The following is an 18,260-nucleotide window of genomic DNA, read 5'->3' as shown; positions in this document are numbered from 1 at the left end:
GTGCACTCTCCAAAGCAGGACTTCCTGTTGCTAATCTGAAAGATAACCCAGCACATCACTAGAAAAGCTGCAATCCAGAATTTCAATGGAGGTCAAGTAACATTCCTCCAAGTGTTCCTGTTTACTCTCTCTGCAGAGCCAGCCCTTTGCTATATCATCCAGGAGTCAACGCATTTCCAAGAGACTTAAGCAGCCAGTACCCAGCCTGACTCAGCAAAATCTAGGTAGCTGACAATATCCCAGGGAAATCCTCGTTGGCTGGTTGTTTCATTGAAACTCAGGCTGTATACATCCTACTCATGAATGCATGAATTCTAGTCTAGATCACCTTGGATTTGCAACAGAGGGCATCTTGGATTTTTCAGACACTTTCACAGCAGTTTGCCCAACAGCAAGAAAAATGCAGCAACCCCGTCTGCCTCTGGGAACATTTCAATGGTCTAGCAGAAAGATGGTGACAGATGAAAACGGGGCATTAGGCCCATCTGCCTTCAAGTCAGAAATTCATCATCTCTCCCGCACCCCCAATGTCTAATACAGACCTATGTCATTGCTTTGAAACAGTTCCACCTGTAAATATACATTAAACATATACCGCACACATTGATATGCTTATATTAATATATTACACTGTCTAGATATGTATTCATTAAATACATTATAAAACAACAAATATTGACCAGGTAGGGGTTCTTCATCTGTCTCTCTCTCTGCTAACTAACACCCTCTTTTAAATTATCATATGAATGCCTTTCTCTGGCAGTGTCACAGGCTGACAATTCCCTGTAAGTACGGTCTTTTCTTAGAAGCATACTCCCAAATTTCTTTATTTGCAGAACAATTCTTGATACTCTTTACAAGATGCACTATCCCACTGGAACAATTCATCCTTATCTGTGCTTCCCTCCTGAACCATAAGGATTAGGTCAGAAGTCTGACTCAGTGCAAACATAGTTTTGTTTATGGACAGTTGCTCTGAGCTCTGTGATAAGATCTTGAAGCTTTCTCCCTGACATATTCTTAGGGCACTGTAACGTGCTCAGAGGTAGGCACTGCAGAGGAAAGATCTCTCAAGACTTCCTCATTCTGTCTACAGGTATTTTCTATTGTTCTTTGGTATGTGATGTAAGTCAGCATACAGGCCTTCATTATCAGAAACCCCTTCTCCAACCATTACCCACATTTCTTTCAAAGTTATCTGAGTGCCAGGACCTCTTCCTATAAAATTAAGTTATTCTAAACAGACAGTTTTGACCCAGTCTTGAGGGTGAAGCAGTAAAACTACCTTCTCCCTCCACACATCAATCCCTAAAAGCTAAAGTATAGTAACAATAGCTTCAACTATCTTAAATTAAGCTCATTTCTCTACTAGACGTTTGTTTTGTATGTTTCTTTTCAATCTCATTCTGAACTCTCACAATTATTCCTTTCTTCCTTGTGCAAAATTACAAGATTACAAGAATCAACTTAAGTAGAAGAGAGTGCTTCTCAATGGTTAAGTCCCTCGGGTAAACGAAACGTGGTTTCTTTCAGATTAACGGCCTGTGAGTAGTAGAAGCCTAAATATGAAAAGTAGAGTAGATTTGTCCCATGTCACCTGTTAACACAAAGAAAGCTTTGGAAGCAATACAGAAGATACTTGGACTGTATCTCTCAGAAACACTGAATTATGCCTTTCTCACAAACCACAAATGCAAGCTTAGAAAGCACCTGCATGGGGACAGAGATGTCACTAACATTTAAAGTAGTGCAAGTAATTAACAGATGATGAGAAAACCAGGCATTTTTGTCCCCTTATCTTCACTCTCTTTTTCATCTTTGCAGAGGACTTATCTGTGTGGGAGGTATGTTTAAACAGGAACAGAGCTCGAGGGACAGTGCACAAGATTAGAAAGTTCAGTGTGGCAAAGTAATTGCCTGGCTCTATCCAGGTGCTCAGGGAACTGGTCACAAACCAGCTGAAAACTGCAGTTCTCCATGAGCATTATGAGTTACCTGGTCTGTGCTGAAAGCCAGATCCTTACCTTGTCTCGAATCCCTTGTCTCATAACTTCTCTTTCAGCCTCCATCTTGGCATATTTGGCTTTCCTTTCTTCTTCTTCTTGCCTGAGAGCTTCCTGTCGTTCCTCTTCTTTCTTGGCAGCATCTGGATCTTTCTCCTCATCCCCACCCAGCATCTTCCCCATGTCTTTGGTAGCCCCTAGAGAAAGCACATGAGAAAGTCAGCCCTGTAAGAATGTGGGAAAACCACCACAATGCCAGCGTCCTCCTTCCACACTCAGGACCTTATTTCACTTCTGCATCTGCAAAGGTTTCTCCTTCCACTGAGAAGGAAGCACACTCCACACAGAGGAAGGAGGTGGACAAAGTATCTTGCCTGACCAGGTGGGTTACCCGGCAATGGTGGGAGAAGCACAGAAGTAAGAGGAAGAGACCATCTCCGTACACTTGCATGATGGCAAAACAATTAGTTTGCAGTCCTGAGGGGGGCAAGCTGCCATCCACACAATGTTTTCACTCCATCAGCTCAGTAAAGTGAACTGAAGCTTGATTTTGAAGGGTCTTTAATGTTACAGGTAGATGATGCATCCAGAGAGAAATGACACCAGGGCTAGGAAAGGAATTTGAAATTTTGATTGCAGGGATGAGTAATCACAGGCTTAATTGTTGCCAGAAATTACACATCCCATGACAGGTAGGAGCACACAGCATTAGCAAACATTTGGAGTTGCTGATGATTTGTAGGCTTCTACCACGGATCAGAAAGAAGCAGCATCTCTGCATGTCTCTTGTCTACCCTTGGACACCACTGCCTCTAATGCCTAGTATCTAGGAGGGACCCTGGCTTGGCTTTGCCCTCTTTATACCGCTGCATGAATAGTGGTCCCAAATTTTCAGCCTATGTGTGACTCCTGAGCCAGCTCTTTGTTATTGTGAAAAACCCTTGCACAACCACGCAAATGGGGAGGCTTCTTATGCCCCTTTGTCCCCACAGGGCCGCATAAAGCCATTTACCCTGTATTTCAGAGGAACCTTTATTGGCAAATGGCTGGCAATCATCCAGCTGGGGAGGAAAGCAGGTGCCAGGGAAAGGGGTAGGGCATCTACTCTGGTGCATCATCACCATGGCACTGCAGGGCTGCAGCAGGATCAAGCATGGTTACATGGATGAAGTGAAGACATGTATCCTTTGGGAGTTGTGTCGGACTTTGTCTACATCATTTATGAAAGAAAGTACCTTCACTGTGGCAGAACACCGTAGGTTGCTGGTTACTGTCACAGAATGATACAACCATGGATTCATTTAGGTTGGAAAAGACCTTTAAGTTTATCAAGTCCAACGTTTAACCCAGGAATGGGTTGACCCAGTCTGAACCCAGGTCTTTAGTTCCTGGGTCAGGACAGCTTCAGACTGGCTCCTTGCTGAGGAGTTAATCCGAGATAGCCTTGTTGTAACACACATTCACATGCACATACGTGTATACACATTTAACAACTCTTGCCTTGCATAAAGCTAAGTCATCTGGTCTTTTCAAAGGCTAGGCTGGAAGGACACACTGTCAAAGTTCTTCCAAATAACTGTTGGCATTATTAGAGGCTAAGTGAAGGGAAAAGGTTTTCAGAACCCCCTTATCCCTCTCTTCTAAATTAGCTCTTCAGTGCGGCAACAGTGCAGAGGACTGTGTTTGCTCTGGCTTTCCACATCAGTACTTGGGATGGCAATGGTGGAACCTTGATTGTTACAGGAAGAAACAACTGCAACCTGTCAGAATAACTCCTCCTGAATTGCCCCAGAGATGACAGTTATCAGACTAACTACTGCCTCTAACAACTACCATGGAATTTGTTGAGAGGTGAGCAGATCCTGTGGCTTTTCCCCTCCACATTTCTTTTCCAGGTCACATGTTCTTCCAGAGTCCTAAATTGAAAGCAGTTCTGAATCCATCTCCCATGAAGAAGTATGGGGAAAACAATCATTTTAAGCCTGCCAAGATCTGGCTATTATAGGTGGGGTTTTTTTGCCGGCTGGGAAATAATAACAGTAAACATGACTGTCTCCATTCAGCTAGCTAACCACAAGCCTTTCGACACTTGCATCCTGTTGGGAAACCTGCGGATAAGAAAAGGACATAGGGACCCCCCAAAAAAAACCAGCTGGAATACTCATGGTCCCCAGCTACTGTCAGTCTTCCTCTACTGTCATTTTGCATCCTTCCTCTGCAGGGTCAGAGTAATACAGAGTGTCTTGCACTTTGAGGGCAAATTTACTCAGAGCATCTGGTGATTTCTTTCCTGGGATGCAAGGAAGGCTAATGGAAGGCTAACTGAAATTGTAAGCAATCTAGAATTTCATAGCAAGTGGAAAGGGAATGCAGACAAGTTGAGTACCACATCCCTATTGCAGGAACCTCCCTAAGCAGCCTTATTGCAGAACCTATTTGGGTTCAATATATCAAGTTAATCTCTTTGTAGCTTCTCTCCACTTAGAGCCATCCAGACAGTGTAATACACTAGCTACTTATGAAGCAGAATTCAGCAGCAGAAAGAGATTATTTCTTCCCCTGTAAGCACTACTTCTAGGCTATCACTGAGTTACAATATCAGCTCAGCTCATCATGTAAGGATTGAAATTGTGTAGACTTTCTTTTATCTCTTAGACAAGACCAAGATTTTGAGTGCTTCAGGCAGTTGATTTTGCAGCTATTCAGCACACAGGACACCTACAAGCACAAGAACACAGTTTCAGGAATCTCACAGACTCTCTTAACTCACCACTGATTTCAAAGTTGCTTTCTAAATGTGCAGAAAGCTGCACTGTGGTATCACTGTTAACTGACTGGAAGCAAAAGTTTACACTACATTTTAACTTTGATCTCTTGTGTTACTTCTGGTATAGAAAAGCTTTTTTTTTCTGTCTCATTTGTTCTTCATCCTAAATTTTAGGCTTTGTTTTTAATGTTCCCTGGATAACAGTTTCTGGTTTTAACAGTTCAGCAGTGGAGGCCCCAGAGAATTCATTTGCATGCAACTGAGATGCTGCAGTTACAGGCACAAGCAGAAGGGAAGAGCAGAAGTTCTGTCCTTAAGCCTAATTTTGAAGCTTCCAAGGAAGCAGAGGGGAAGGACACACTTACTGAATCTGTTCATATGATATGCCTGGGTCTTTTTGTCTTCTTTCACACCCCAATCATAACACCTACCTTGACATGAAGAGAAGGCAGACAACGCCAAAGTAATCACTGATCAGTAACGAGCTTCAATCAACATTAATTCCAACATCTCTAGACAAAGCCACAGGAAGAACACAGAAGTGGCTAAAGCTCTAGGACAACATGTGCAAGTTTTCACCTTTCCGGCTATAATAAACAGCCCTGTCCCTGAAGGATAAAAAACTTTGGTAAGGGAAAACATCTCAGACATGGTTTGTTTAGAAGGCAAGTGCCACAGCAGGCATTTCAAACTAGTATTCATTCCCTTCATCCATATGGGCTGAAGAATGAGGCAATATAGGTGTTAAGACAAGTAACTATGAGTGCACTTAAGACACATTTCCATGGGAGGCTTGTTGGTTTAAGCTGTCAACAGCCGTCTGAAAAACAGTATTTTAGATGTTTGGGAACGTGTGGGACACATTCCCTAGTGAAACAGCTGGAAAGCAGGTCAGCTGTCCAGAAAGCAGTTTTGCAGTAAAGGCCTTGGGATCCTGGTGGAAAAGCTGACCATAAGAAGGCAATGCATCCTTGCAGCAAAGAAGGTCAACAGCCTCCTGGGCTGTATTAGGAGGAGTGTTGCCAGCAGAACGAGGGATCCCTCACTTCTACTTAGCCTTGATGACACCAAATTTCAGAGTGATGTGTCCAGTTCTGGGCTCCCAGACACAAGAGAGATATGAATCTACTGGAGTGAGCCACTTAAGGGCCATGAAGACAATTAGGAGACTTCAGGATCTTTTATATGAGGAGAAGGTGAGAGCTGGGACTGCTTAACCCAGAAAAGAGAAGGTTCAGGACGTCTCAGAAGTGTGTGTAGATATCTGATAAAAGGGAATGAATGAGAGGGAGTCAGACTCTTCTTTCTGGTGCCCAGTGACAGGAGAAGAGATAATGTGTATGGGGAATCCCATTTAATACAAGAAAAAAAAAAAAAAAGTGTTGCAGACAGAGGCTGTGGAGTCTGTCTGTGGAGATACTCAAAACTTCATAGACCCTGAGCAGCCTGCTGTAGGATGCTCTGTTTGAGAAGGGGATTGGACTAGATAGCCCCTGTGCATCCCTGCCAACCTCAGATATTTTGTGACTCTGTGAGACCTCACAAATAAGTGGTTTAAATGGCAACAGAAAGTGACTGAAGTGAGTTTGGCAAGGAAGAGGGTGAAAAGCACATACCAAAACACATCCTACATCTGAACTGAAGGAAAGTAAATTCTTAAACTGCCTGACCTCTGTCACAGGAGCACCACTTCCTATGACCTAAGTCTTCAATAGCTGACTGACATCAATCCAGCTTTCACACAGAAAACAAAACTCACAGAATTAGCTTGCAGGAGCAATGCTCAATTTGTTACTTGTTGAAAAAAAATCTGCTTAATATTAACATGCAAAGTTATTTGCCACAAAAGCTACACAGAAAAGGATTAGGATTTTTAAGGATGAGTTACAGAAAAAGATTAGTAGAAACGTCTTGGGCATTCTTAATTAAGCAAAGCATGATGGAAATTTGCACACATCATTGCTTCAGGTAAGGTAATTAAGTGAAATCAGAAGAATTTCTTTTGCACAAATCTCATTTCATATTGCAAAAAAATAGCATCCCATACCTGTCTTTCAGGAGGGCTGAATATGTGTGTGCATAGATCTCAGAGGATGTTGCAGAAGCTTGCCCTCTTAATCACAGGTGTCAGAGGAAGGAACAAGAAGTTTACCTGAAACAGGCATGCCCTGAAGAAATTTTGCAGGGTTTTTTTGGTATTACTATTCGTGGCTGAGCCATATTTAGATCAAACAGACAGGATAACTGATCTCTCAGAGTTTCTAAACCACAGCATGATTTTTATCACTTCGTCATAACAATTTGGAGCTAATCAGATAGCACTGTCCTGGAGCAGGAATGGGTCACTCATTTTTGCAGCATTACTTCAGAACTAGAACTAAGAATGTTTTATTGGTACCAATGGAGAGAGACCTTTTTCATCAAGGCCATAATGTAAAGCTTATGTCTGGTATACAAGAAATCCTTTCCCCATTTTAAGGCACATGAAAAGGTGAATTTGCTATTAAGAAAAAAGCCTTATAACAATCATTATGGGACTCCTTACTCTGTCCAGAAGTCAAGACATTTAATTGCTAATTTGTCAGGAAAGGTTAAGCTGGTGTTTGTATGAAGACTTCACTGAGCAAAGCAATTTCATATGGAAATTTTCCCCCAATATGAATCATATCTAAAAGAATCAGATTTGTTCAAGTGTTTTTATCCAAAATCCTTAGATACTAGAGATGCTTTCAAATTATTCCCCCTGGCTGCTGTGACATAAACTTTGTCCTCTGTTGCAGCCAAAATACACACCAATAGGTGAGATTATTTTAGACAAAATACAAATTAAACTTCCGTTCCCCTTGTCCTCAAAATGTGGAGCTATATTTCCAACATGTCTACCTTCTTCCAGCAAAGTCATTACATCTGCTGGTTACACCTGAATCAAATAGACTGGCTGCGAGAGCAGTTCTCACTACCAGGGTGAAATCCAGTTCCCAACAGCAATGGCTAGATTCAAGTTTCTGCTCAGAGATGTATCCATGTGTGATTGGTACCTGGCTTCCCATTACAGCAACTGGAAGCCCACTGCAACCTTCCATTGCCTCTGTCTACTGCTTAAGAGACAGGTTTCCTACAGAGCCTGAATCACAGCCCAGGAAATCAAGGCCAAAGCTGCCTCAAGCTTCAGGTAAAGCACAGTCAACCTCCGGTGAGTTTTGGTGAGTTTGCATACCTATTTGCTGTGTCAATACCTCATGTAGACTCCCTGGCCTATGTGTTTTATACAGCAGGATTCATCTCCATCTATTCTGATCTAGCAAACAGTCAGCAAAACGTCACGCTGAGATCCAGATTTATATACACATCTTAGTCAGAAATAGAGTAAAACCCCCAAACTACAGTCTACAGGAACTGAAGGGGGCAGGGATGAGTGTAACTCTCCCTGGCATAAAATACAGACAAGAAACAGCAGGCTCCCAAACACGTTATGTTTGGACAGCAATCCCATTTTAATGCACTTCCTTTCACCTTTAAGCAAGAAAAAGGTGTTTCCAGCACATCACCAACTTCCCCTGCAGCTAAGACAAAGTGATAGATGAATGATCACTAAAAGGTATTTTATAAAGAAGCTAGTTCAGTCTCAAATAAAATGGAAAGTACTGAGTATGTGTTCTACAGAGAGACCTAACCCACCGACCTCTAGAAGTCGGATTTTTCAGTGCTATGCACTTCCATTTTATAATGCCTTGCAAAATCAATTGAATCATCCATGAGTTTTTCTGCCTCCCAAAAATGAAACAGCCCCAAACTTACTACCCAAAGCTCATTATCTTGTAGACAAATAACTCCTGAAACTTTGTTTAAATCCAGCAGGAATGTAAATTTTCCCTCTTAGGACTGGGTGAAAATGAAACAATGGCTTTGAGATTTCTAGCAACCACATGGGCCAAACAGGAAGGAGCAAAGAGCAGTCAGTGATGGATGGGCTGAACAATCTTATTTTTGTCTTTCACTCTGAGAGTTGTTGACATTACAAGATGGCTTCGATGACTTACACTTCCCCATAGTTTTTTGTATCACTCTTCTTTGAAAACAAGACCAGGCAAGAACAAGCAAACTGAGCTTTTCAGGATCTCTGCCCAGGAAGAGCTCCTATGCTCCATTCTCTTCTAAGTCTTATGGTCTGTATATTATGAGCTTTTCTGATATGCCCTGCTGCCTCTCCTTTCTTAAGTGTCCCCATCTGTAAAGCAGCAATGAACCTAGATGCCAATCTCACTTTGACAATCTCACAAGACTTTGTGTTCCACACACAATGTAAGGCTGCTCCTATTTTCTTACTTTTTTTGAGTCAGTTTCCATCAGGTGATGCCTGTTTCAATGCAGGGTTTGGTACAACCCAATAGGGAGTTATCAGAGTTGACATGAGCGAACAAGGTTACACTTTGCATAATCCAAAATCACTATATCCAGAACAGGGCAGACTAGGGCCAGCGCAAGGACCCTTTACTGCATGGAAAATTTTTTCTTGTCAAGGATGAGATCAAAATAACTCATCCACAAAGAACCAGTAAATGCTGTCAGCTGGTTGGAATAAAGGTGCTGACTTTTCCACACCACTGGGGCAGCTTGGTTGTCTGCCTGGTCTTTCCATCCCATTGACAAAAGTGGGAAGGGCAGAGAGGGATCTGGAATATAGGCCATCATACCTGTTTTGGAAGCAAAAGTCTTCCTTATATGAATACAAAACAATGCTTTTAGGAATGTTTTGGAAACTAAAGAGTACTGCTTCATGCTTGCTATAGAAAGCTGTTTTCCTGCAAATGTTTGTACATTTCTTCAGTGATAAGAACACAGATGCCTCTACTATCTGCCTCCTGCTCCTTCCACTGGCAGATAAAGGTGTGGGGTCTTTTCCTTCTGCAGTTTTATTAGCCACCAGATTGCTATTTTCCATCAAAAAAGTAAATGCCACATCAATCCTTTCAGGTGAAAAAAAGCCCTGACTTCCTCCTGTTAATTTTAATAAAAATACAACAGCCCTTCAGGAGAGCATCACATGATATTCCAAAGTGGTACTTGCATGAATGAAATAGGGTATTTATACATTAGTACTGAACAGCTCCAAAGGAACAACCACAATTTATTAATTAACTATAACTACAGACCTACTGAAGTGCATTACCAATTTCCCTTTCATAAACAAAGAACTGATGCCAAGTTAACTTGAGGAGCTCACTTAAGAAATCACAAATGGCACAGAAAATGGCATTGTTCTGGTCTTTTTGGCACAGTGGGGACCTCTGAGAAGGATTATTAGCATTGTATTAAATGAAGAAATTCTTAATGAAGTTCAAAGCTCAAAACAGACAGGAACTCTTTCACTGTTTGCTTTTCCATATCCATGCAGCACAAGTGTCTTGCACAACTGAGAAGGTGCACATTTATACACATTTCTGCTCCCTGAGCCAGTCTATGGTTTTAGGCTTATTTCCAGGTCAGTGGGATGTCTATCCCTTTCAGTGTCAAGTCTTCCGAGATACCACAGAAAAATAATATTGGAAGGATCTTGGTGAGGTCCATCTGAACATATTAAGTGTTGAGCCATGGATCACAGGTACTGTGCAAGTTATGTGGTGGCAGAACACAAATGGCCAAGACGAAGGAGCAGAAAAGGAACACTCAAAGCTTCAGTTTAGTTTGTTTATAAATGAACACTGTTGAGGAAAAGTTGCACAGGAAGGTATAAATTTGGGTTTTTTTATTTTGTTCCTTTTCCCCACACACTAAATTGTTAGATTACCTTCCAGATAAACGAGAATGCAAGACACCAGCCTGGTATATCCCTTGCCCCAAGGATCAGTCTAATGCTATTCCTGTCAGCCTTTTGTCTGACTGCTGTCAAAGGATTGTAGAATCGAAGACAAAACAGTGAATAAAGCTGTGGCCACTGTAATACTCATCACATAGCAATACAGACATGGTCTGCTTTCAGTCTTTTTGTTTTTCCTCTATCTCCTTTTTCCAGGTTGTTGGTTGGCTTGCTGTTTTCTCAGAATCTGTAGTAATTCCCATTCCTTGGCCTGGTAGAATTCACTGACTCAGTTCTTTCTGTTCTCTGAGTGCTTATGCTGGAATCTCAAATATTCCTTACCATCAGCTAATCAGAAAAGATACGGTCTGTGGATACCCAGTACCTAGAACAAAGGCTTCACTGAGACCCATCCCATGTAACAGATAGCAAGACAAACAGATCGAGGTGATAATAAGAAGTTATTCACAGAATCAGCACTATGACAAGACACTAAGTGATCATTTGGGTGATCAAGACTTTAGGGTGATTATCAGTACAATATCTATTCTCCATCTTTCCTTCTTCCAGATTCTGGGATTTTTTACCACACCTCAGTCTGTGTTCAGGCTTTAATGCCATAAACTTTCAAGTCTTGCCATTCCCTGTGCCTTCTTCAGAAAAGGGTCCTAAAAAAGCAGGTTTTGCTCTGGCTGTCCATGTTTAGACATATAACTCTTTATTTTAGTGTCCTTGGGGACCTTTACTTCAGCCATTCCCCTTCCTCAGACCCCAGCTTTCTCTGCCTCTGGTATTTTACTTCTTTCTTTCTCTCTCTCATACTGTATCCAGCCAGACAAACTGCATTGCTCAGAGGTCATCTTGTTGGGAAATAAACTGGTAAATTGAGGAAACTCTGTGTAAAGGTACTTGAAATATTTAAGAACATTTGAAGGTATTTGGAATTCCAGCTATTTGGAAACAAATGCCTCTTCTCACCACTATGGTAAAATTACATTTCCTTTACACACCCTAAGGCAGACTTTAGAGGCTGATGTCGAACGGCCTTTTTCAAACTTAGTACAAATCCACGTGGAGGCCCACAGAACTTCCTAGAAACTATTTTTCCCCACATTTTTCTGAGATAGCAGTAGGTTCTAACATGTGCAAGAGCAATGTTTCACCCTGCAGATGGGTATTAAAGCCCAATAGGTGAGATAGATAGCCATGTTAACAGAACATAACGATTTTCCTACTTTACAAGCTACTGGAGAGCCTCCTTTGACAGACAAAAGAAAGTACTATTTTTGGAGCAAGACCCTGCCAGCCTCTTCAGCATAATTTCTTTTGCTAAAATCTTAATCTCTATGGTTCTTGCTCTGTGAAGTCTCCATGTCTGCACAGTGACGATTTTTCTCTAACTACGTAGAGATGTACAGTACTTGCACACAAAACAACATCTAATCTGAATGGTACTTGTGCGATTTTGCAACAAGTAGTTAAGTTCCTCTTCTGTTTTCTCTTTCTAGCTTACAATTATCAATTCATGTATTTAAGTGAATTCTTCAGTTAATATATGATTTATTCCTTTCACTGGTGCTAAGTCCTTTTTATACTGCTTTAGCTAGAACAATAAAGTTGCCTTTGTAATGCATGTGGAGAAATAATTTTCAGGTGACATTCATCTGACCTGATCTCAGACCCAGAGTGGCACTATCCTGGACATATGAGGCTTTCTCTTCTTCTTCATAGAATCATTTAGGTAGGAAAAGGCCTTTAAGATCATAGAGTCTAACCTTAAACCTAACACTGCCAAGTCCATCACTAAACCATGTTCATAAGCGCAATGTCTACACATCTTTTAAACACCTACAGGGATGATAATCCCACCACTTCCCTGGGCACCCTCTTTCAATGCTTCACCACCTTTTTAGTGACGATTTTTTCCTAATATCCAATAGAAAGCACCTCTAGCATAACTTGAGGCCAATTCCTCTCGTTCTGTCACTTGCTATTTGGGAAAATAGGCTGATGCCCACCTTGCTACAACCTCCTTTCTGGTAGTTCCTGAAAGCAATAAGGTCCCCCTGAATGTCCTTTTCTCCAGACTAAACAACCCCGGTTCCCTCAGTTGCTCCTCAAAAGACTTCACACCATTCACCAGCTTTGTTGCTCTTCTCTGGACACGCTCCAGCACCTCTACGTCCTTCTTGAAGTGAGGGGCCAAAAACTGAACGCACTATTCAAGCTGTGGCCTCACCAGTGCCAAGCACTGGGGAACAATCAATGTCCTTTTCCTGCTGGCCACACTATTTCAGATACAAGCCAGAATGCTACTGACCTTCTTGGCCACCTGGGCACACTGCTGGCTCATATTCAGCTGTCTGTTGATGAATAGACGCAGGCTCTTTTCCACCAGGCAGCTTTCTGGCCACTCTTCCCCAAGTCTGTAGCATTACATGGGGGACGCCGCACTTATCCTTGTTGTTTGTTACTGGTTTTGTTTGGGGGTTTTTAATTGCCAGTAAGAACTTCCATTTCATGACAAACTAGAAACAACCACTGGGCTAATACCTATTTGTTACTCAGAATGACCTGATAAGGCTTTTTCCAGGTTGAAGCAGGTACTGCATTTTACAATCAATTTGTGAAAGATGCCAAACACCGTTGATGGCCTATCAGTGGTATCTCATTTGCATGCGTCAGAGTCAGTGTTCGTACCTTGTATTGTGCTGTGCACATTCAGTTTAGTATACTTAATATTTTTAAGCAGTGAAAGGTTCACTTCAGTTGATTCATTAGCTTGCAGACCTCCTCTGCTGTAAAAAATAAAAGCACTTCCTAGCTGAAATAGCTTATACTCCCTGATGGACGTTCATTCATTCCCTTTCTGCTTTGTGGCTCTTGTGAAGCCTATAAGGCAGCATGAACCATTGTGTTCTGATACGTAAGTGTATTGTATGCCAAACAGCTACTAATATCATAAGATGACACCATTTAATGTCAGGAACTACAAGATGGTGGCACATGACGAGATGATTGAGAGGAACATGCATTGTAAATGTGGGAGGACAGAAGCTGCGGGAAGGTTATCTTCTGCCTCTGATGTGGGGGTAAGGTTTTGCAGGAGAAAGAAACCTTGTACTAGTAGAGGTGTCTTGGTACAGTCTGCTGCATTTTGGTTTTGAAAGGTTAAAAAAGTCTCAGTTCCACATATATACACATCTCACATTCTGCACGAGACTGGTTTCTTTTTAATCTGAGTGCATCGTTCTTCAACACACAAACCACAATGAAGCACTTTTACTATTGCCTTTAGACACACAGGCCCTTATGAAAGGCTGACTGTTACTTCAGTCACTGGTAAAAGTAATACTGCTGGATTATTACTTTTATATTATATATAGTGTATATATATATGATATAATATAAAATATATTTTTATATTATATTATAATAATACTGTCCGGATAAACACTGAGCTTACTTAAGAAGGTCCTATTGAAGATGAGAAAACTGTCTCAAAGATTACAGTTTTTCTGCAATATTTTAAACATAATTTATATTCCAGCATTTTTATAAAAGGCTCTTCTTTGGTGTGCATATGTGTTCAAGTAGCACACCTGCAACTCTAACCCTGACATACAAGGCAACATCTCATGATGCATAGGTAAAGCTCAGTGTAAGCAAGGCCAATGTGTCTAGGTTAGCCTGACCCAAAAAGATGCCTTGGGTTGAGGACATAACATTAGTCAAACCCAGCTAGCTCATCACCTTACTGGCCCAGATAATTCTAAAGCTAAAATTTAGACTTTCACTCCCACATGCTTCAAGCAGATATTTTCACAGATTATCTTGAAGGAGCATTTTCCCTTTCCCATCCCACACTGATGCCTGTGTCCACTGCTGAAGAGTACCAGGTCATGAGTCTTCAAGGTCCTGCAGCTGTGCAAGGGGCCAGGAGGAGATACATTGGTTCCTGAGACCAACACACACAGCAGGCAGGTTCCTGAGCTTCCTTTTAAAACTTAGCTCTTGCCAGTTAAATCCAGGTAGCGGAAGGAAAAAACAAAAGGCTACTGGCATGGAGGGGCATTAAATGCTACTTCCTGTGTGGACTTCTGTGTTCCAAGTTACTCAGATTATACCAGTTACCTTCAAAACATTTTGCTAGCACCAAATTCAGATGCATTTGTCTAATAGTATTAAGGGCAAGAAAACATTTAAAAAAAAAAAATAATCACAAAATAAAACCAAACCAGAAGACCAGATATTTTAGCAAGATGTAATGGCTGCCTCAGTTGCCTCCTCAGTGGCTGGGTGGGAGATTATTAACTGTTGTTCCCCGCAGCAGATTTCTCAGGAACGTATGTCTCCTTGAAGGACACCCCTGTAGGAGCCTATCAGCAGGAAGAATTGGCACTGGGACTAACCATGAGCTAAACCATCACTGAAACACAACATCCTCCCACAGAAAAGTTCCAAAGGGAATGCAGTCAAATCTTCAATAATCATTACAAGCCTTTCCCACACAGTTGAGTTCTTCTGATGAGATACCATCGTGAACCTCTTCATAGCAGCAAGAGGTGTTTAAAGAGCTGTAATATACTCTAATTAGTGAAATTACTTACCTGTCAGAAAAGATAGGAACTCCTTAGAAATAATTAATGCACCTTCACGTATTTTCTTAATGTACTTCAAGAAATGTAGGTGCTTGATAACAGCAGCATAGCAAGGCACTGGTGCTTTGATGCTTCTTGGCAGCTACAGTGCTAGCAGTGGGGTGGTACTATACCAACCAGAGGAACATGTTCTGTGGAATGGGCTGTTACTCAAATTAGGTGCTTGTAAACCTCAGCTTATTGCATACAATCAAGTTCTGCTTGAAGAAATGTTAACATATTTTCTGTCAGTGATTTGTCACACCTTCTCAAGCCTGAAGGTCAGTAGGTAGGCTGTGAGTAGAAAAGACAGAGTTTTCATGAGAGGCTGTGGAACTTCCATAGTCAAGAAATAACAGCGATGGCAGACACACTACACCCAGAAAGAAACTTTAAATTTGGTTTGCTCTCAGCAGTTTCTTCATACACCCACAGACAGAAACATAACATATATGCTCACACACACACAAACATTGTATCTGCTAGCCAGACTAGTTCTCTCTTCTCTCTGCAGCTTGGGCTATTTCAGCTCAATGTGGGCGTTTCATCTAGGATGCAGCACTGATGAAAAATAAATAAACCCCCAAACAGACAAATCTATCTGGAAGGAAAAATTTAAACAGTCAAAGGCGAAGTGTGCCTCCAGAACTTTCAGAACAGAAGCTATCAAAAGCTGTTACCTTCCCTCAATATTTTCTTATTTTTTTAAAAAAAGAAATTGCTTCAGAGATGTGACTTCTGCAGTCATCCATGTCATAACCCCAACAGGCTTATTAACAGATTTGACATCATTTGAGGTGATGTAACTCTTTGGTAATGCTGAAAAGTTTCTTGGGCAAAAGGAGTTCTGTGGCACCTTTCACAATCCATATCCTTGCAGAGCACTACCAAAGCTGGCCCAGAGTCAGCAAAAGGGTGCACACACACATCCCTGCGGCACAGGAACAGTATAATTTGCAGTGTCTTTTGCATAGAGGTGCAAATGAGAAGTCCCAGGCTGCAAGGGCTTCCTTTGGTGAAATGGAGGCAAAGGAGTGTGTTTTCAGTTTCACATGAGGTGCTTTGAAGCCCTGCACCTGCACTGAGTGACTTCTCACCCAGGAGTCTCTGTGTCACCTGCTCCAGAGCTTTAGGTCATTCCTTCCACTTGAGCATGCAGTCCTGCCTACATCCCACCAGCACTCGTGCCCAGTCTGACCTTTCCCTGCCACTCATCCCTGGCCTTGTCCATTGCTGTGGCTTGAGGGAGCCACCTCCATATTAGTGTTAGGCTGCATATGCTGTCCTGGCAAGGAAACCCTGAAGATGCTCACAGCCCATTCTCACCTCCTGTTTCCCACTGGCTTTGATTCACAATGTTGTGTTACAAAAGTAGCACAGCCTGAACGGTCTGCAGCCTCACAGCCTTGCCGGGGGGCAACCGTGGAACTGCAGGACAAAGGATTTCCGAAACGAGTTGACAACGTGCTGCCACCTGCAGGCAGGCTCAGAAAGCAGCACTGGGTATCCCAGTCTGCTGAAACAGTCGTGCAGCGGATAAACTTGCTTTTCTAGGCACCTATCTCCATGATTTAGAGCTATTAGCAACTGTAGACAGAATCAGTCCATGAAAGAACTAGCACATTCTGCCCAATGTTTTCTAAACACTGCAGCCTGTCTAACGGCCTTGGGTCTGGTTGTTACTATGGAACTTAGCAAGATGGTTGCCTGACCTTTTCAAGAATTCCATGCAGGTCACTAAAAGAACTACCTTCAGAAAACTGAAAAAATGAAAAATATCTCCAAAAGGTGAAGAGGAAGCAACGCTGGAGCAGTTGGAACCTGCTCAGCTGAAAGCTTTCAGGAGACCTGAGATGCCAAAACTCTGTCATGAGAAATAAAGAACTGGTCTCTTTCAGCCTAAGACATATGGCTTTATTTGTAAAAAAGTAATAAAAAAATCACAACAGCAAGGCATTCATTAACGTATTACATTGTTCCATATATTAAGAGAGTGGAAGTGCAAATGGAAGCCCGAAAATACATTTTAAGAACTACAGAATAAAAAAATAAAACAAGAGAAGTAATTCTCTTAATGTCTAACAAAGTTCACTGAACATGTTGTTCATGCTTCAAGTCTAATAATTAGGTAAGATGTATGAGGTTATTCTCAAAACTCTCATTGTAGGATTATTCTGTGGTGATTGTATCTCTCCTACAAATCTTAAATTTTTTGTCCTGGCAAGGAGGAGATTCAGTATGAAAAGTCTGATCTGCAAGTTCTTTGAAGTCTGTATTCATTGAAGAGAGACCTGAAAAAGTTGCCTTCACCAGCATGTAGCTAAAGAGTGTTGGAGTCTGGATCTCTATGCCTCCTTGCTCAGTAAACACAGCTTCTGCATATGACCTGGCTGTTGTCTCTTTTCACATGCACCATGCTCTGGTTTATTCTTTAGGGTTGATTAACACAACTCTGAACTACACATCACTATCATCTTCCTTTCTATCATGGTGACTTTACACTTTATGTGTTTCGAGACTCTCATACACAGTCTGCAACTCAGGCATTTGAACACCTCAACAAAAAAAGCTTTGCCATTTTTCGCTGACTGTGAGCAGTAAATCTACTCTGACATCCAGAACATCCTCTCTCACGACTTAGAACACCCCAAGGCAAGTTCATTTCCTCCAAATATCTGGAAAGAGCAAGAAATATCTTCTACTCCCAAACCAATGAATGTAGCATTTCTGTTGCACACGTTCCTACCCTGGAGGTAGGCCTTTTTTCATCCCAGCATATGTGATTCTGGGCCCTGCAGACCCCAATGAGTAACACCCTCAAGACAAAGGCTGCTCTTTCTTTTTATATTAAAGAAATAGATTTGTAAGACAGACTCTAAGGTAGGTTTTCAAATTTGCTGACAAATATAAGGACACTCCAGCTATCTGACAGTACTGAAGTTTGTACCATAGGCTGCTCTGAGGATGCCAAGATGAAGCCGTCTCCCTTTTCCAAAGCAAGAGTCATGAACGTAGCTTGTGTAAGAAAGATCCATACGGCCACCTGAAGCACC

General features: G+C 41.8%; 1 protein-coding gene across 2 annotated transcripts in view; it reads right to left on the bottom strand.

The window, feature by feature from the left end:
- The window catches only part of CPLX1 (complexin 1), a 115,554-nt gene that overhangs the window by 42,076 nt on the left and 55,218 nt on the right, over window positions 1-18,260 (bottom strand). For both annotated transcript variants that reach the window (XR_008819594.1, XM_056325479.1), the window contains exon 3: window positions 2,025-2,200. Coding sequence is in view for 1 of the 2 variants with exons in the window: in XM_056325479.1 (XP_056181454.1) it covers window positions 2,025-2,200 (176 nt within the window). In the remaining variant the exon portion in view is untranslated. The remainder of the gene's footprint in view (window positions 1-2,024; window positions 2,201-18,260) is intronic.

This window comes from Falco biarmicus, chromosome Z (assembly GCF_023638135.1).
Source record: "Falco biarmicus isolate bFalBia1 chromosome Z, bFalBia1.pri, whole genome shotgun sequence".
In the NCBI taxonomy this organism is placed as follows: domain Eukaryota; kingdom Metazoa; phylum Chordata; class Aves; order Falconiformes; family Falconidae; genus Falco; species Falco biarmicus.
Note: the sequence above shows the minus strand (reverse complement) of the source record. Positions and strands in the feature narration are given on the sequence as shown.